Genomic DNA, 16,969 nt, shown 5'->3' with positions numbered 1-16,969 from the left:
ATAATATGCTTCTTTTTTATTCTTCCCACATTATACTCCATTTGCCAGATCTTTGCCCACTGACTTAACCTATCCCTTTGTAGCCTCCTTATGTCCTCTTTACAACTTATTTTTCTATCTATCTTTGCCCACTGACTTAACCTAATCCCTTTGTAGCCTCCTTATGTCTGCTTTACAACTTATTTTCCTATCTATCTTTGTGTCATCAGCAAATTTAGCAAGTATGCCGTCTGTGCCTTCATCCAAGTCATTTATATAAACTGTAAATAGTTGAGACCCCAGCACTGATCCCTGTGGCACACCACTCATTACACTTTGCCAACCAGAAAATGACCCATTTATGCCTACTCTCTGTTTCTTGTTAGCTAACCAATCTTCTATCCATGTCAATATGTTACCTCTTACACCATGAGCTTTTATTTTCAACAATAACCTTTGATGTGGCACCTTATCAAATGCCATCTGGAAACCTAAGTACAGTACATCCATCGGTTCAGTTTATCCATAGCACATGTTACTTCTTCAAAGAACTCTAATAAATTTGTTAAACATGATTTCCCTTTCACAAAACCATGTTGACTCTGCCTGATTACCTTGTATTTTTCTAAATGCCCTGCAATAACGTATTTAACAACAGTTTCTAACATTTTCCCTATGACAGATGTTAAGCGAACTGGCCTGTAGTTTCCTGCTTTCTGTCGCCCTCCCTTTTTTAATAAAAAAATTACATTTGCTATTTTCCAACCAAATGGAACCTTCCGTGAATCTAGGGAATTTTGGAAAATTAAAGCCAACACATCAACTATCTCACCAGCCACTTCTTTTCGGATCCTAGGATGAAGTCCATCTGGACCTAGGGACTTGTCAGCCCGCAGCTCCAACAATTTTCTCAGTACTACTTCCCTGGTGATTGTAATTTTCTTGAGTTCCTCCCTCCCTTCCATTTCCTGATTTACAGCTATTTCTGGGATGTTACTTGTTTCTTCTATAGTGAAGACCGGTGCAAAATACCTGTTCAATTCATCTGCCATCTCTTTATTATCTCTTATTAATTCCCCAGACTGACTTTCTATAGGACAAACGCTCACTTTGTTAACTCTTTTTTGAAAAATATCTATAAAAACTCTTACTGTTTGCTTCTATTTTTCTGGCAAGTTTTCTCTCGTACTCTAAAGAAGAAAAGTGAAATTTTATTAAAACTTAAACTCTATTTCGGTTAACGGCTACGGATACACGCCACACCCCATGCTAGCATGCATACGCGATACACATGCAAATAAGGACAGAAAAGAGCAGAAGAAAAAATAAATGGAGAGGTTTGAGGCAATATCAGAAGTGGGTTTCTTGTTACTGTTTCTGTGTTTCCAGCTCACCATAGAGTCTTTGACTGTAGAGAGCTCTTACTTTTCGTTGGGGCCCAATATTTTTCTTAAACCTTGTTCACATTGTAGACTTTTCATTCTTTGAGTTTACGTGTCTTCAATGGTTCTTCAGTTCTGTGAGAAAGAGATGGGAGCAGACAGGAGAGAGGTGTTCTCAGTCCAGGAGCGAACAGCCTTCTGATTTCAAATTCTTTGTTGGAAATGCAAATTCAAAAAACTCCAACAGTCAGCCAGCCATGTGACCAAACGGGTCCGACCATGTCAGTTAACCTAGTATGTTAGCCTTTCCATCTTCATTATCTGGTAATCAAAAGTCCATTGTGGATTAAATTGGAGCAGGGAATAGCCCCTTTATTCTTTGAAGTACTGTCTGTGGATATGCGAATATCTTTCTCCAGCCAAAGTTTCCAATAGTTTTTTTTGAAGCAAGTTCTTTCTTCGCCAGCAACTGTTTAAAATCAATGTTCATGTGGTGAACATTGGCAGGTGGGGGGCTTGCCTGACACCCCCACATCCAGGTGAATGAAATGCGATTTGAAGAAAAACTGCTTATTTCATTACAGGGTTTGAGAGAAATATAAGATACAGAAAGAAAAAACATGCATTTCTCTCATTCATTGCCATTCATTCACCAATTTTAAAGCCTATTCGAAATGGTCTTTTCTGGGTGCTACGGCTGTTTTAATTTCACACTTTTTTTCCTCAGGAGAGTTAGTAGTGGGCGGGTGTATACTGAACTCTCTGAGTCATGCAAAGACTTTTGATTTCAGGGGATGGGTGGTTCCCTTTTTCTCTGACTGTGGGAGAGGAGTCTTTGTTACTCTCCTTTTTGTTCTTTGGGACATCCCTACTTGCAGGTATTTGTGCAGACTTAACTGCACCTCCTGTGACACTTCGAGTAGGTGAGGCATCACCCTCCATTGTTTCTGTGCCCCCGAAAGGTCTCTCTTTGCCTCTGTAAGTTCCTGTAAATGCTGTCAGCAACTCTGGTGGGGTGCTTCTAGAGTCTGCATTTACATGGGAGGATGGGGGGGGGGCTCTAATTTTGCACATTTTTCGGTGTCGGTTGACTGGACAGTCGAGGTTTTCATCAAGGATTTTTCCTGTACTTCCTTTAACCTGTCCTCTTGCTCACTTTTTCCCCTTCTCTTTTGAAACTATTTCCAGCCATGTGCCTGCCTGTCCCCTTTTGTACTCGGCAGGGGTCCCTTATCATTCACCATCCCTCGGATGGAGGGTCCTCCTAACACCGGTACAGGACTTAGGGGTGCAAGTTTCACTGTAGGTTAGGGTTCCCCTCAACCTGGCACATGTGACAACTCCTGCAGTACTCCACCACATCTTTGTAGAGTTTTGGCCAGTCAAACTGCTGTCTTATGCGGGCTTTATTCTTTCGTATCACGACATGTCGAGCCTCTGTAGTCTCATGGGCCCTTCTTAATATTTCTCTCTGGTACCTCTGTGGCACCACTAACTGGTGAACTACTGTCCACTCCTTGCCATTAGGTCTGTGAGGAGAACTCCATTTCCTCATCAGTACCTCATTCTTTAAATCGTACTAATCAGGGACTCCCTCTGTTTCACTTTCAGACTGGGCAACCGAAGCTAACTCTCGCAATACTGGGTCAGCTCACTGAGCCTCACCTAGGGAAAATCCATTAATTCATTCCCTGGGCCTCCGATCTTTCCAAAGAAAGTCTTGGACAGGCAGACCTCATGGTCATCTGCCTGCAGTGCCAATGCAGTCTCCTCTGGGGGAGCGAGTTTGGTCATGGCCTGATCCACTACACATTCAGTGACACTGCAAGGGGTCCTTCTCCCGCCACTGCCCTGTCTCTCTGACCTCCTGCAGTCTTTCTATCACTACTGGGGGGGCTACCACCTGCACCCCCGCCAGATCATTACCTAGGAGCAGGTCAACCCCATCCACAGGCAAACTAGGGACAATCCCTATGGTCACTGGTACCGAAACTAGGTCACACTCCAGGAGCACGTGATGTACAGGTACAAGCATACACTGCTCTCCAATACCATTCACCACCATTTTGGTGTTCACTGCACTCTCTAGGGGAAAGGTCAGACCTTTTCACAGGGAGTTTGCAAGTTCTCCCTGTGTCTGCGTGGGTTTTCTCCGGGTGCTCCGGTTTCCTCCCACAAGCCAAAAGACTTGCAGGTTGTTAGGTAAATTGGCCATTATAAATTGTCACTAGTATAGGTAGGTGGTAGGGAAATATAGGGACAGGTGGGGATGTTTGGTAGGAATATGGGATTAGTGTAGGATTAGTATAAAAATGGGTGGTTGATGGTCGGCACAGACTCGGTGGGCCGAAGGGCCTGTTTCAGTGCTGTATCTCTAATCTAATCTAATCTTTTCCCAGTAAAAGGGATCTAGTGGCCCCTGTGTCCCTGAGAATCACTATGGGCTTGTTTGCCCCACACGAGGGGCATGGGGTTAACTTCCCTTCAGACACAAAGCCCAGATAGCCTTCAGGAATCCTATTAACTTTTCCTGCACTGGCCCTCGCAAGCTTCCTGGGTTGCACTCTTCCTGCAGTTAAAGCCATAGATGGTTCTGCTGTGCTTTGCATCAGGCCCTTGTCACTGAGCGGGTGTGCCCTGATTAACCCGACTGGTTTCCTCTTTAGTTTCCATCAGTTAGCTTTTAAATGCCCTGCTTTATTACAATAGAAACACACAGGTCTCTGGGTCTCACTGTTGCTCAAAGCACCTTTGTTTTTGGCTGGAAGAGGGCCCCCTGTGTCTCCTGCTTTCCTTTCTCCTTTTTGTATTTGTGGGGGTGATTAAGAAAGGTTCTCCCTGGGAAACCGAGTTGTAAATTAAAGCAAACTCATCGGCTAGAACGGCTGCTTGCCGGGCTCCCTGAACCCGCTGCTCCTCTACATGGGTCTTTATTGAGAATGGGAGAGTTTTTAAATTCCTCTAACAGAATTACTTCTCTGAGAGTCTCATAGCTGAGTTGTATTTTTAAAGCCCTCAGCCACTGGTCAAAAGCCAGCTGCTTGCTTGCTTTCAAACTCCAGATAAGTTTGATTCGCTTGCTTTTTGAGGGTTCTAAATTTTTGGCAGTAGGATTCGGGTACTAATTCATATGCCCCAAGGATAGCATTTGTGGTCAGTTCATAATTTGATGAACTCTCATCTGGCAACAAGGAATAAACCTAATGGGCTTTTTCAGTTAGGTTGCTTTGCAGTAAAAGAGGCCAGGTCTCAACTGGCCATTTTCGCTGCCTTGCCAGTTTCTTGAAAGACACAAAAAACACTTCCACATCTTCCTCATTGAATTTTGGAATTAATTGAGCGAGTTTTAGCAATCTTGTACCCACTCTTGAATTCTGCTCCTCCATATTGGTCATGCTTTCACTATGGTTACTCTGTAGCCCCCTAGTTAACTCAAGCAGCTTCAACTCGCTTTCTTCGCATTCTTCCTGGAATATTCTTTGTGTCTCTCTCTCTCTCCTGCCTTTCATTTTCTTCCCGTTCATTCTGGAAGTCTCTCTCTTTCTCCCTCTCCTGCCTCTCTCTCTCTTTTTCTCTCCCATAATTCAAGATTCCTTTGTTCCAATTGTATCTTTGCTAGCAATACCCTGTCAGAGTCTACTTCTAACCCTGTTTCTACTTCTTCAGATTCAGGGCAAAAATGGTGGGCCACTAACCTCAGAAACATAGTAACATAGAAAATAGGGGCAGGAGTAGGCCATTCGGCCCTTCGAGTCAACTCCGCCATTCATTATGATCATGGCTGATCATCCAACTCAGTAACCTGTTCCCACTTACGCCCCATACCCTTTGATCCCGTAGACCCAAGAGCTATATCTAACTCCTTCTTGAAAACATGTCTGGTTGAAGAAACTTCTCCTCATCTCAGTCCTGAAAGGTTTTCCCTGTATCCTTAGACTATGACCCCTGGTTCTCCCCCACCATCAGGAACATCCTTCCTGCATCTACCCTGTCAAGTCCTGTGAGAATTTTATAGGTTTCTATGAGATCCCCCCTCACTCTTGTGAACTCCAGTGAATATAATCCTAACCGACTCAATCTCTCCTCATACGTCAGTTCCACCATCCCAGGAATCAGTCTGGTAAACCTTCGCTGCACTCCCTCTATAGCAAGAACATCCTTCCTCAGATAAGGAGACCAAAACTGCACACAATATTCCAGGTGTGGCCTCACCAAGGCCCTGTATAATTGTAGCAAGACATCCCTGCTCCTGTACTTGAATCCTCTCGCTATGAAGGCCAACATACCATTTGCCTCTTTTACCGCCTGTTGCACCTGCATGCTTACCTTCAGTGACTGGTGTATGAGAACACCCAGGTCTCGCTGCATATTCCCCTCTCTCAGTTTATAGCCATTCAGATAATAATCTGCCTTCCTGTTTTTGCTACCAAAGTGGATAACCTCACATTTATCCAAATTATACTGCATCTGCCATGCATTTGCCCACTCGCCTAACTTGTCCAAATCACCCGGAAGCCTCTCTGCATCCTCCTCAGAACTCACCCTCCCACCCAGTTTTGTCTCATCTGTAAATTTGGTTCAGACTGCCTAGCCTTGCCACGTTCAGTGATCCCACACTGCTCAGCCATTTTCCTCAACTCCTCCATAGACAATGCTTCTAACATATCCCAAGTTACTTCACCCTGACTTGGAGAGCTACTCGCTTCAGTTTTAGACATGTTAGTTTTCAAGCACACACAACCACAAGAGAACCTGTATTAAAACCTTGCTCTTTTTGATTGGGAACAATTTGGCTTCCCACTTCCAATTTTACTCATTTGTCTGTGGGTAAAATTCTGGACGCTAGCACCCAAATTTCTATTATGACCTGGTGAGAAAGGTGTCTAGGGGTCTTTTACTGTCTTCACCTGGTCTCATTGTAACAGGGTTTAATTTAAACACATTGTGTTTTGAGCTCCCTCATTGTGAATCCTTGTTCACAGCTTTCCAATTATCAGGCAAAGAAATGAGCACACCAGGTTTTCTTTCGGTTTACAGAAGAAAAGTGAAGTTTTATTAAAACTGAAACTTAAACTTTTATTCTGTTTACGCCTACAGATACATACCGCGCCCTATGCTAGCATGCATACATGATACGCACATACAAATAAGGACAGAAAAGAGTAGAATAAAAAATAAATGGAGAGGTTTGAGACAATATCAGAAGCGGCTTTCTTGTAACTGTTTCTGTGTTTCCAACTCACCATAGAGTCTTTGATTGTAGACAGTTCTTACTTTTTTTTGGGGCCCAGTATTCTTCTTAAATCTTGTTCACATAGGAGACTTTTCTCTCTTTTGAGTTTACGTGTCTTCAATGGTTCTTCAGTTCCGTGAGAAAGAGATGGGAGCAGACAGGAGAGAGGTGTTCTCAGTCCAGGAGCAAACAGCCTTCTGATTTCAAATTCCTTGTTGGGAGTTCAATTTCAAAAAACTCCAACAGTCAGCCCGCCATGTGAACAAACTGGTCCGACCACATCTGTTTGGGTATTTGGCCATCTTAGCGGTTAACCTGGAATGCTAGCCTTTCCACCTTCAACGTTTGGTTATCAAAAGTCATTGTGGATTAAATTGGAGCAGGGAATAGCCCCTTTGTTCTGTGGATATGCTAATATCTCTGTTTAGCCAAATTTTTAAATTTTTTTTAAAGCAAGTTCTTTCTTCACCAACAACTTTATAAAATAAATGTTCATGTGGCAAAATTAATTTTCCTCATTCTTGCCAGGTTGTGGGGTGGGGGGGGTTGTTTCCTGACATATTCTGTCCAACCTTCTGACCTGCCACCCATCTTTGTGCAATTATATACTTTTTCTTTAAGTTTGATACTTTCTTTAACTTTTTAAATTAAGCACGGATAGTGGGTCCTCCCCTTGGATTTTTTCTTTCTCGTGGAATGAATCTATTCTGTGTATTCGGAAATATCCTCTTAAATGTCTGCCACTACATCTCTCTTGACCTATCCATTAACCTAATTTGCCAGTTCACTTTAGCTACCTTACCTTTCATGCCCTCATAATTGCCCTTATTTATGTTTAAAATACTTGTCTTGCACCCATTCTTCTCTCCCTCAAGCTAGATGTAAAGTTCAATCATATTATGATTGCTGCTACCTAGGGAGGCTTCACTATGAGGTCATCAATTAATCCTGTCCCGATGCACAATATCAGGTCTAGTATAGCCTGCTTTCTGGTTGGCTCCAGAACGTGCTGTTCTAAGAAACTATCCGGAATACATTCTATGAACTCCTCATCTCTCCTACCTTTGCCCATCTGATTTTTCTAGTCTATGTGTTGATTAAAATCCTGCATGATTATCGCCGTACCTTTCTGACAAGCTCCCTTTATTTCTTCCTTTATACTCTGTTGAAACATATGGTTCCTGTTAGGGGCCCTGTATACCACTTCCACGAGTGACTTCTTGCCTTTATCATTTCTCATTTTGTTATTTTCTGCTTCTCTTTCCCTTTCAACATATTAGGATGGATTTTATGTTGCTGCTGCCGAGTACAGCGGTGACCGTACAAGATGGTGACCCGCACGCGTGGGTTTTGCTCTGTGGAGCCACTGTGATACTATATGTGCTGGCTCATTAACATGGCCAGGGTGCACCGCCATCCTCCCCCCACCCCCCGATGACATGGAGGCGGCGGGCAGTCCGTCCCTGGTAACGGCGTCAGCGCCACTGCACAGGCGCCAGTGCCATTTTTAATGTGCTTCAAGCCCTTGGAAGAAATTTTAATTTTTAAAGGGAATGAAGTGTTAAAATTTAAGTTACACATTACATAACATCTGCACTCCCTTCGCCCACACCCACAAGGAATAATCGAGTCATTAATAGCCCATTCTCCCCCAAGAAAACCTTGATTCAGATCGCAACCTGTCAACCGACCTTTAATAACTTTAATCCTCCACCCCTTCCCACCATCCACCGACCAATCCAAAGTATTTTCCCTGCTCCCCACCACCCCTGCACTGAGAAACTTACCTGCACCCACCTCCCCACCAGTGTTCTGCCTTACATCAATGGTTGGAGATCCGACGGCACGGGAGTGGCTGCCGTCAGCTTCAATATGGCACCGGAATGGATGGCAGGAGCGGGTAAATGTTTACTTCAGAGATTTGCATTTTTGTATTTGCAATTATGTAAATTACAGTCCTGCCGCCGAGCGGCGAGGGGGATGTAACGAGGCCTCGCCGCCACCGGCATGATTGGGACGGGCCCTGCCAGCGTCGAGGTCCGTGGTGGGCCTCATCTGGGGCAATCTTAATTCTCTCCCTGCCACAGATCCCGATGTCGAAGCTGCTATAAAATCCAGCCCATTGTATTTGACCTGAATTAGAATTAGAATTAGAACATTACAGCGCAGTACAGGCCTTTCGGCCCTCGATGTTGCGCCGACCTGTGAAACCATCTGATCTACACTATTCCATTTTCATCCATATGTCTATCCAATACCACTTAAATGCCCTTAAAGTTGGCGACTCTACTACTGTTGCAGGCAGGGCGTTCCACGCCCCTACTACTCTCTGAGTAAAGATACTACCTCTAACATCTGTCCTATATCTATCACCCCTCAACTTAAAGCTGTGTCCCCTCGTGTTTGCCATCACCATCCGAGGAAAAAGACTCTCACTATCCACCCTATCTAACCCTCTGATTCTCTTGTATGTCTCCTGCTTCTCACTTGAGGAATTCACCTCACATGCATCAGACACCCTTTTTTTGTGTCATCATATTCTCGATCCCTTGTCATCCAATGAAGCCTGGCTTTGGTTCCCCTACCTTTCGCCCCTTGTCTCAATGTCCCTGGCCTGTGCATGAAGCATCTCCTCCTTAAAGATAATACATTGTTCTGTTACAGATTTTCCTGTCAGTCTTTGGTTCCATTTTACCTTGGCAAGATCCCCTCTCATCCCACTGAAAATAGGCCTTTTCCAATGTGGCACAAGTAGTGTTGTGCAGGCTGACACCAACCATCTGATAAAGGAAAAGATGCGGAATGAAAACACAACAACATTTACCCCATACTCACTGCACCATTATTATTTTGCAGGGCTCTGGTCTGGAATATTTATTGGCATGGTTGTACAATTAGTTTTCTTGTTGATAGTGATTTACAGAATCAACTGGAGCGAAGCATCTGATGAGGTAAGAGCAGATAACAGAGATTATTTATTACACCAGCAGCACTGTGGCGCAGTGGTTAGCACCGCAGCCTCACAGCTCCAGCGACCAGGGTTCAATTCTGGGCACTGCCTGTGTGGATTTTGCAAGTTCTTCCTGTGACTGTGTGGGTTTTCGCCGGATGCTCCGGTTTCCTCCCACAGTGATGTGGTAGGAATATGGGATTTGTGTAGGATAGTATAAATGGGTGGTTGATGGTCGGCACAGACTCGGTGGGTCGAAGGGCCTGTTTCAGTGCTGTATCTTAGACTAAACCAATATTTTTGGTTTAAGTTTTTCTATTTCCCCCATCTCCTTGTCTCCTTGTGCCATGTACTGTACCCAGCTGGCAGAATAAGCAGTCTGTGCATCCTCACACATCTGCCAACATCATTCTTACTCTACCTACCAGGGGGCAGTTAAGAGAAGGTTACTTTGCCACCCAATAGGAAACTGCAAACGCTTTTATATAAATTATCATTCTGGATGGTTGGTGTCATCAACTTTAAAAGCTGACCTTTAAAAGGGGCACAACCAATAAACTGTAAATCATAAAAAAAAATACTGCTGTCATGCAGGACCCCATCTGCCAAGAATGAGGCACATTAATTTTGCCACATGGGCATTAAAACTTCAAATTGTTGCTGGGAAGAAGAGAATGCCGATTACAAGGACTGCCAGAACTTGGCTGGAAAGACATTTTTGCATATTAACAGACAGTACTTGAAAGGATAAAGAGGCTATTCCCTGTTCCAATTTAACCCACAATGGGCATTTGATCACCAGGTATTGTGTGTAGAGGAGACATTCCAAGGTCTGCTAGGACAAGACAATCCACAAGGGCAAGGACTCATTGGGCTAGCTGGTCACATGACAAACTGGCCGTTCCAGTTTTTTTTCAACTTCCACAGAGAATTTGAACTCAGAAAGCTCTTGGCTCCTGGACTGAAGCAGACCTTCTCTCCTCCTGTCTGCTCCCATCTCTTTCTCACCAGCTTCGAAATCCAATTGAAGACATATGGTCCCCAGGAGAGAAAAGTCTCCGACAGTGAACACGGTTTAAGAAGAATATTGGGCCCCAAAGAAAAGCAAGAATTACCCACAAGCAAAGACTCTACAATGAGCTCAAAGAACTGTAACAACTCTTCAGATAGTGACTCAAACCTTTCCACTTTATTTTTTTCTTCTGCTCCTTTCTGTCCCTATCTGCATGTGTGTATCACATATGCATGCTAGCATGGGCACCTCGTGCATCCATAGGCGTTAACCAAATTAGTTTTTTTATTTTAAGTTTTAATAAATTTCACTTTTCTTCTTTAAACCTAAGGACACCTGTTGGTGCTCATTTCTTTGCCTTATTATTGGAAAGAGGTGAACAAGGATTCACCAAGGCGGAGCTCAAAACACGATGTGTTTAAAATTAAACACTGTTACAGTAAGTCCAGGTGAAGTCTGAGAGGGACCCATACACACCTTTCTCACCTGGTCGTAACACTGCTTACTCAATAAATTAAATTAAAATTTGGTTCCTGGTGTCAATGATGCACTCCAGTTCTGCCAGTACCCACTGGCCCTGGAAGGCTTCAATGTTACCGGGGAACACCATGCTCTCCCTCTCCAGCTACACCCTGGAAGAAACATTGTTGTGGAAGAGAGGCAGGTAGCCAGCCTGAATGACACCTCGACTGCATGCTGCCTGGATCTGTGGTTGGCCACCTTGATCAGGCCCAGGAGCAGTAATAGCAAAGTTCATGGCCTCCCTTCAGTGATCCTTGCCCCCAAATAGCACAGCTGGGATCAGGAATTCACAGTGTGGGGAACCACGGATACAAATCACTCTGTGACACATTGCACAGGATCTCTAGAGACACTGTCATCTCTCCAGAAAGAGAGCTCTAAGACAGGGTCTGACCCTTATATTTTCTGCTGAAATGAAACCAAGATTTTGCTGCCTTGTTCACCTCTGCTACTTGCTTTTGAACACAGCTCAGACTGATGGGATGAGAAATTCCTCTTTCCATGCTCTGGACTCAATCAGCAGGAAAACTGATTCTCAGACTGGTCTGAATTGTTATTTCCCATTAAAAGAATGGAGTTCCCTCACCCCATAAATGGAACTCTGCATAATCTGTCACTGGGCTATGTCTTTAAGCAAGACATGAAATGCCAGGTCTCTCAAGTGGATGAGAACATATGCAATTCGTCCTGAATTAAATCCTAACAATTAGCAGCTATTTTATATTTAAAACACTTTGAAAATAATACAGACTGTGCATTGTACAGAAAGTGCAGCTTCTGTTGTGTCCTTCCTTCACCTTTAATGATGGTTTTTGTGTTTTGTTTGAAGGCTCTGGTTAATGCAGGTGTGATGAAAGACATGGACACTTCAAACAGCGCTTCTGGTGGTCAAACCCAGTATAGGTCAACAGGTAAAAAAGAATGTTGTGCTGATTTTAAATCACTCATCAATTAACGAATGAAAGCAGAGATACTGGTGAATCTGCTATAACTTAAAAATTCACCTAGAGTTCAAAGTCCAACCCCTGCTTGATATCAGCAAAAGCAACAATAATTTTGAAATCAAAACTCTGTAGTTAACACATACATACAAATACATAACATTATGTGCCACACAGGAAACTGGAAGTCGGATCATATCAGAGATTGAGAGTCTGTTTCTGTTTTACCACTGATGTCCCAGAATTGACTATCGGCTGCTTCTGAGTTTTGGGGCACAAAACATTCTAACTTATATTGTTGAAGTAGATTCCAGACCAATAATTGTCAGGAATCGAAACCATTGCAGGGACAATTTATTATTAGATTTCTTCTTATCAACGTAAAACAAGAGCAACTAATGTAAGGAACCTGCAGTGCAGACAGCACACAATGGGATTAAATTTCCACAGAGGTTTAATTTGGGTTTTTTCACACTTCTCAATCTGATGCATAAAAACCTTTTGATGGTGAATATATTGGGAAGATATTACCCATAGTTCTCTTCCATTCACACACCTTGGATGCATATATTACCATTTCTTCACCGTTGCTGAGTCAATGTCCTGGAAATCCCTGCCGAACAGCCTTGTGGGATCACCGTTACCACAAGGACTACACCACCTTCCCAGTTCAACCAGGAATGGGCAATAAATGCTATCTTGCCAGCATTGCCCTGAGAACAAATATAAAGAAAACATTCTGCTTGGCTGTTAATATCTCTGAGATAAAAGGAGTGCACTTCATACATGTCTCCTCCTATCTGTTCACTTTGACTTTGGTTCCTCTTTAATTAAAACACTAAGATATTACCAGATTGTTCAGTAAGTCTTCATTCATATTTTAATAGACCAGTAACACTTGAGCTGTGAAATTCAGACTGACCTGTGGTGATTCATGGTCACATCCACCAATGATGGGGTCAATGAACTTTTGATAGTCTTTGGCCATATTGCTGGCAGTGTGACTACATGGCTTTGTAGAATGGTTCTCAGCTAGCAGCCCTTTCTTTAAACTCGTTCATGGAATGTGGGTGTCGCTGGCCAGGCCAGCATTTATTGTCCATCCCTAATTGCCCTTGAGAAGGTGGTGGTGAGCCGCCTTCTTGAACCGCTGCAGTCCATGTGGGGTAGGTCCACCCACAGTGCTGTTAGGAAGGGAGTTCCAGCATTTTGACCAGGTGACATTGAAGGAATGGCAATAACATCCCAAGTCAGGATGGTGTGTGGCTTGAAGGGAATTTTGTGGTGTTCCTGTGCATTTGCTGCCCTTGTCCTTCGAGGTGCTGGAGGTCATGTGCTTGGAAGGTGCTGTCTCAGGAGCCTTGGTGCATTGCTGCAGTGTATTTTGTAGATGGTACACACTGCTGCCACAGTGTGTCGGTGGTGAAGGGAGTGAATATTTGTGGATGGGATGCCAATCAAGCAGGCTGCTTTGCCCTGGATGGTGTCGAGCTTCTTGAGTGTTGTTGGTCTGCACCCATCCAGGCAAGTGGAAAGTATTCCATCACACTCCTGACTTGTGCCTTGTCGATGGTGGACAAGCTTTGGGGAGTCAGGAGGTGAGTTACTTGCTGCAGGATTCCTAGCCTCTGACCTGCTCTTGCAGCCACGGTATTTATCTGGCTACTCCAGTTCAGTTTCTGGTCAATGGTAATCCATAGGATATTGATCGTGGGGGATTCAGCAATGGTATGCCATTGAATGTCAAGGGGAGATGGTTATATTCCCTCTTGTTGGAGATGGTCATTGCCTGGCACTTGTGTGGTATGAATGTTACTTGGCACTTATCAGCCCAAGCCAGGATATTGTCCAGGTCTTGTTGTATTTCTACACGGACTGCTTCAGTATCTGAGGAGTCGCGAATGCTGCTGAACATTGTGCAATCATCAGAGAACATCCCCACTTCTGACCTTATGATTGAAGGAAGGTCATTGAGGAAGCATTTGAAGATGGTTGGACCTCGGACACTACCCTGATGAACTCCTGCATTGATGCCCAGGAGCTGAGATGATTGACCTCCAACAACCACAACCATCTTCCTTTGCGCTAGGTATGACTCCAACCAGCGGAGAGTTTTCCCCCTGATTCCCATTGACCTCAGATTTGCTGGGGGTCCTTGATGCTTGGTATTCGGTCAAATGCTGCCTTGATGTAAAAGACAGGCACTCTCACTTCACCTCTTGAATTCAGCTCTTTTGTCCATGTTTCAGACAAGGCTGTAATGAGGTCAGGAACTGAGTGGCCCTGGCAGAACCCAAACTGAGCCTCACTGAGCAGGTTATTGCTGAGCAAATGCCGCTTGATAGCACTGTTGACAACTCCTTCCAACACTTTATCGATGATCGAGAGCAGACTGATGGGGCGGTAATTGGCCGGGTTGGATTTGTCCTGATTATTGTGTGCAGGACATACCTGGGCAATTTTCCACATTCCCAGTTGGATGCAAGTGTTGTAGCTGTACTGGAACCGCTTGGCTCGAGGCGTGGCAAGTTCTGGAGCACAGGTCTTCAGTACTATTGCCAGAATGTTGTCAGTGCCCATAGTCTTTGCAGTATCCGGTGCCTTCAGTCATTTCTTGATATCATGAGGAGTAAATTGAATTGGCTGAAGACTGGCATCTGTGATGCTGAGGACTTCAGGAGGGGGCCGAGATGGATCATCAACTCAGCACTTCTGGCTGAAGATTATTGCAAATGCATCAGCCTTATCTTTTGCACTTATGTGCTGTGCTCCCCCATCATTGAGGATGTGGATATCTGTGGAGCCACCTCCTCCTGTTACTTGTCATGACCACCAGTCATGACTGGATGTGGCAGGACTGCAGAGCATGGATCTGATCTGTTGGTTATGGGATCGCTTAGCTCTGTCTATTGCATGTTGCCTATGCAGTTTAGCATGCAAGCAGTCCTGGGTTGACACCTCATTTTGAGGTATGCCTGGTGCTGCTCCTGGCATGCCCTCCTGCACTCTTCATTGAACCAGGGTTGGTCCCCTGGCTTGATGGTAATGATGGGGGATATGCCAGGCTGTGAGGTTACCGATTGTGGTTGAGTGCAATTCTGCTGCTGCTGATTGGCCACAGTTTTGCATTGCTGGATCAGTTCAAAATCTATCACGTTTAGCACAGTGATAGTAACATACAATACAGTGGAGGGTATCCTCAATGTGAAGAGAGGACTTCCTCTCCACAAGGACTGTGCGGTGGACACTCCTACCAATAGTGTCATGGACAGATGCATCTGCGACAGGCAGATTGGTGAGGATGAGGTCAAGTATGTTTTTCCCTCTTGTTGGTTCCCTCACCACCTGCCACATACCCAGTGTAGCAGCTATGTCCTTTAGGCCCCGACCAGCTCGGTCAGTAGTGGTACAACGAGCCACTCTTGGTAGTGGACATTGAAGTCCCCCATCCAGAGTACATTCTGCTCCCTTGCCACTCTCAGTGTATCCTCCTAGTGGTGTTCAAAATGGAGGAGTACTGATTCATCAGCTGAAGAAGGGTGGTAGGTCGGAATCAACAGGAGGTTTCCTTGCCCATATTTGACCTGATTCCATGAGACATCATGGGGTCTGGCGCGATTTTGAGGACTCCCAGGACAACTCCCTCCCGACTGTATACCACTGAGCCGACACTTCTGCTGTGTCTGTCCTGCCGGTGGTATTGGTCGTGTCTGGGATATTGTCTGTAAGGTATGATTCTGTGAGTGTGTCAGGCTGCTACTTCACTTGTCTATGGGACAGCTCTCCGAACTTTGGCGCAAGCCCCCAGATGGAAGGAGGACTTTGTAGGGTCAACAGGGCTGGGTTTGCTGTTGTCAATTCCAGTGCCGAGGTCGATGTCAGGTGGTCTGTCCAATTTCATTCCTTATTGACTTTGCAGCAGTTAGATATAACTGAATGGCTTGCTGGGCCATTTCAGAGGGCATTCAAGAGTCAACCACATTGTTGTGGATCTGTAGTCACGTGTCGGCCAGACCAGGTGAGGGCAGCAGATTTCCTTCCCGAAAGGACATTAATGAACCAGCTGGGCTTTTACGACAATTGACAATGGTTTCATGGCCATCATTAGACTAGCTTTTTAGTGACCCAACTCTAAGTTGGATCATGGAGAGTTCTGATCAGTAAGCGGAAATGCAAAATATGAAAAAGGACAATGTACATTTTTGTGCCAGTGCATCTCCTGTTAATTGCTGTTTTGAGCTGGTCTCTCAAACTTTGTCAGGATGGCAACATAGCCAATACTCAGTCGAATTTACCGTGCTTTGGCAAGACAGATCTCCTGCTTGTAGCTAATGTGTTATTGCCAATGGTTGGTAGTCATGGAAGAGATCATTGTTCTGATCACCAGCCCTCCTAAAAACAATTGGATCAACCAGTAACATCATGTACTTACAACTTTTCCATGTGACTTTCCTTCACAGAAGTGGACACAGGAAACAGAGCAGTGGTTCCAATGCCCAATGTTTGTCAAATGGAACAAAACATAGACAAAGACCGTGTTACAGATGAGTCTTCCATTCTGGACACTGGAGTTACCACAGTTGGAGAAATCTTGTCCACAAAACAACTGATCATTCGTCGTGGCCTAGCTTTCCTTTCAGGACCATTGGTACTGGCAATTGGACTAGTGATACACTTTATTCTTACAAAAAACATGTAGACCCCAGTGAATGTTGCAAAGACAAAGCAAGATTATTTTCTGTAGCATGAGACATAAAACTGTGCCTGAATTACAATAGAGGGCAAATTTCACACAAAATCTGATTGTGGCTGTTCAGATTCTCCAATCTATTTCTAAATATATAATAAAGAAAAATTTATTAACAATGATCAGTTACGAACAGATTTCCAAATGTCTCATGAACTGTTGATATTTCAGTTGGATGGTGTTAAGATTTAGCACTTGGAAAG

The 16,969-nt window shown here is 44.3% G+C and overlaps 1 protein-coding gene across 1 annotated transcript in view; it reads left to right on the top strand.

Moving 5' to 3' along the window:
• LOC137346461 (multidrug and toxin extrusion protein 1-like) overlaps positions 1-16,718 on the top strand; it is a 77,584-nt gene extending 60,866 nt beyond the window's left edge. Inside the window, exons 15-17 of the mRNA XM_068009912.1 lie at positions 9,451-9,545; positions 11,908-11,989; positions 16,480-16,718. Coding sequence (XP_067866013.1) covers positions 9,451-9,545; positions 11,908-11,989; positions 16,480-16,718 — 416 coding nt within the window. The remainder of the gene's footprint in view (positions 1-9,450; positions 9,546-11,907; positions 11,990-16,479) is intronic.
• Positions 16,719-16,969: the final 251 nt, after the last annotated feature.

Source organism: Heterodontus francisci, chromosome 30 (genome assembly GCF_036365525.1).
Source record: "Heterodontus francisci isolate sHetFra1 chromosome 30, sHetFra1.hap1, whole genome shotgun sequence".
NCBI classification, from domain to species: Eukaryota; Metazoa; Chordata; class Chondrichthyes; order Heterodontiformes; family Heterodontidae; genus Heterodontus; species Heterodontus francisci.
Note: the sequence above shows the minus strand (reverse complement) of the source record. Positions and strands in the feature narration are given on the sequence as shown.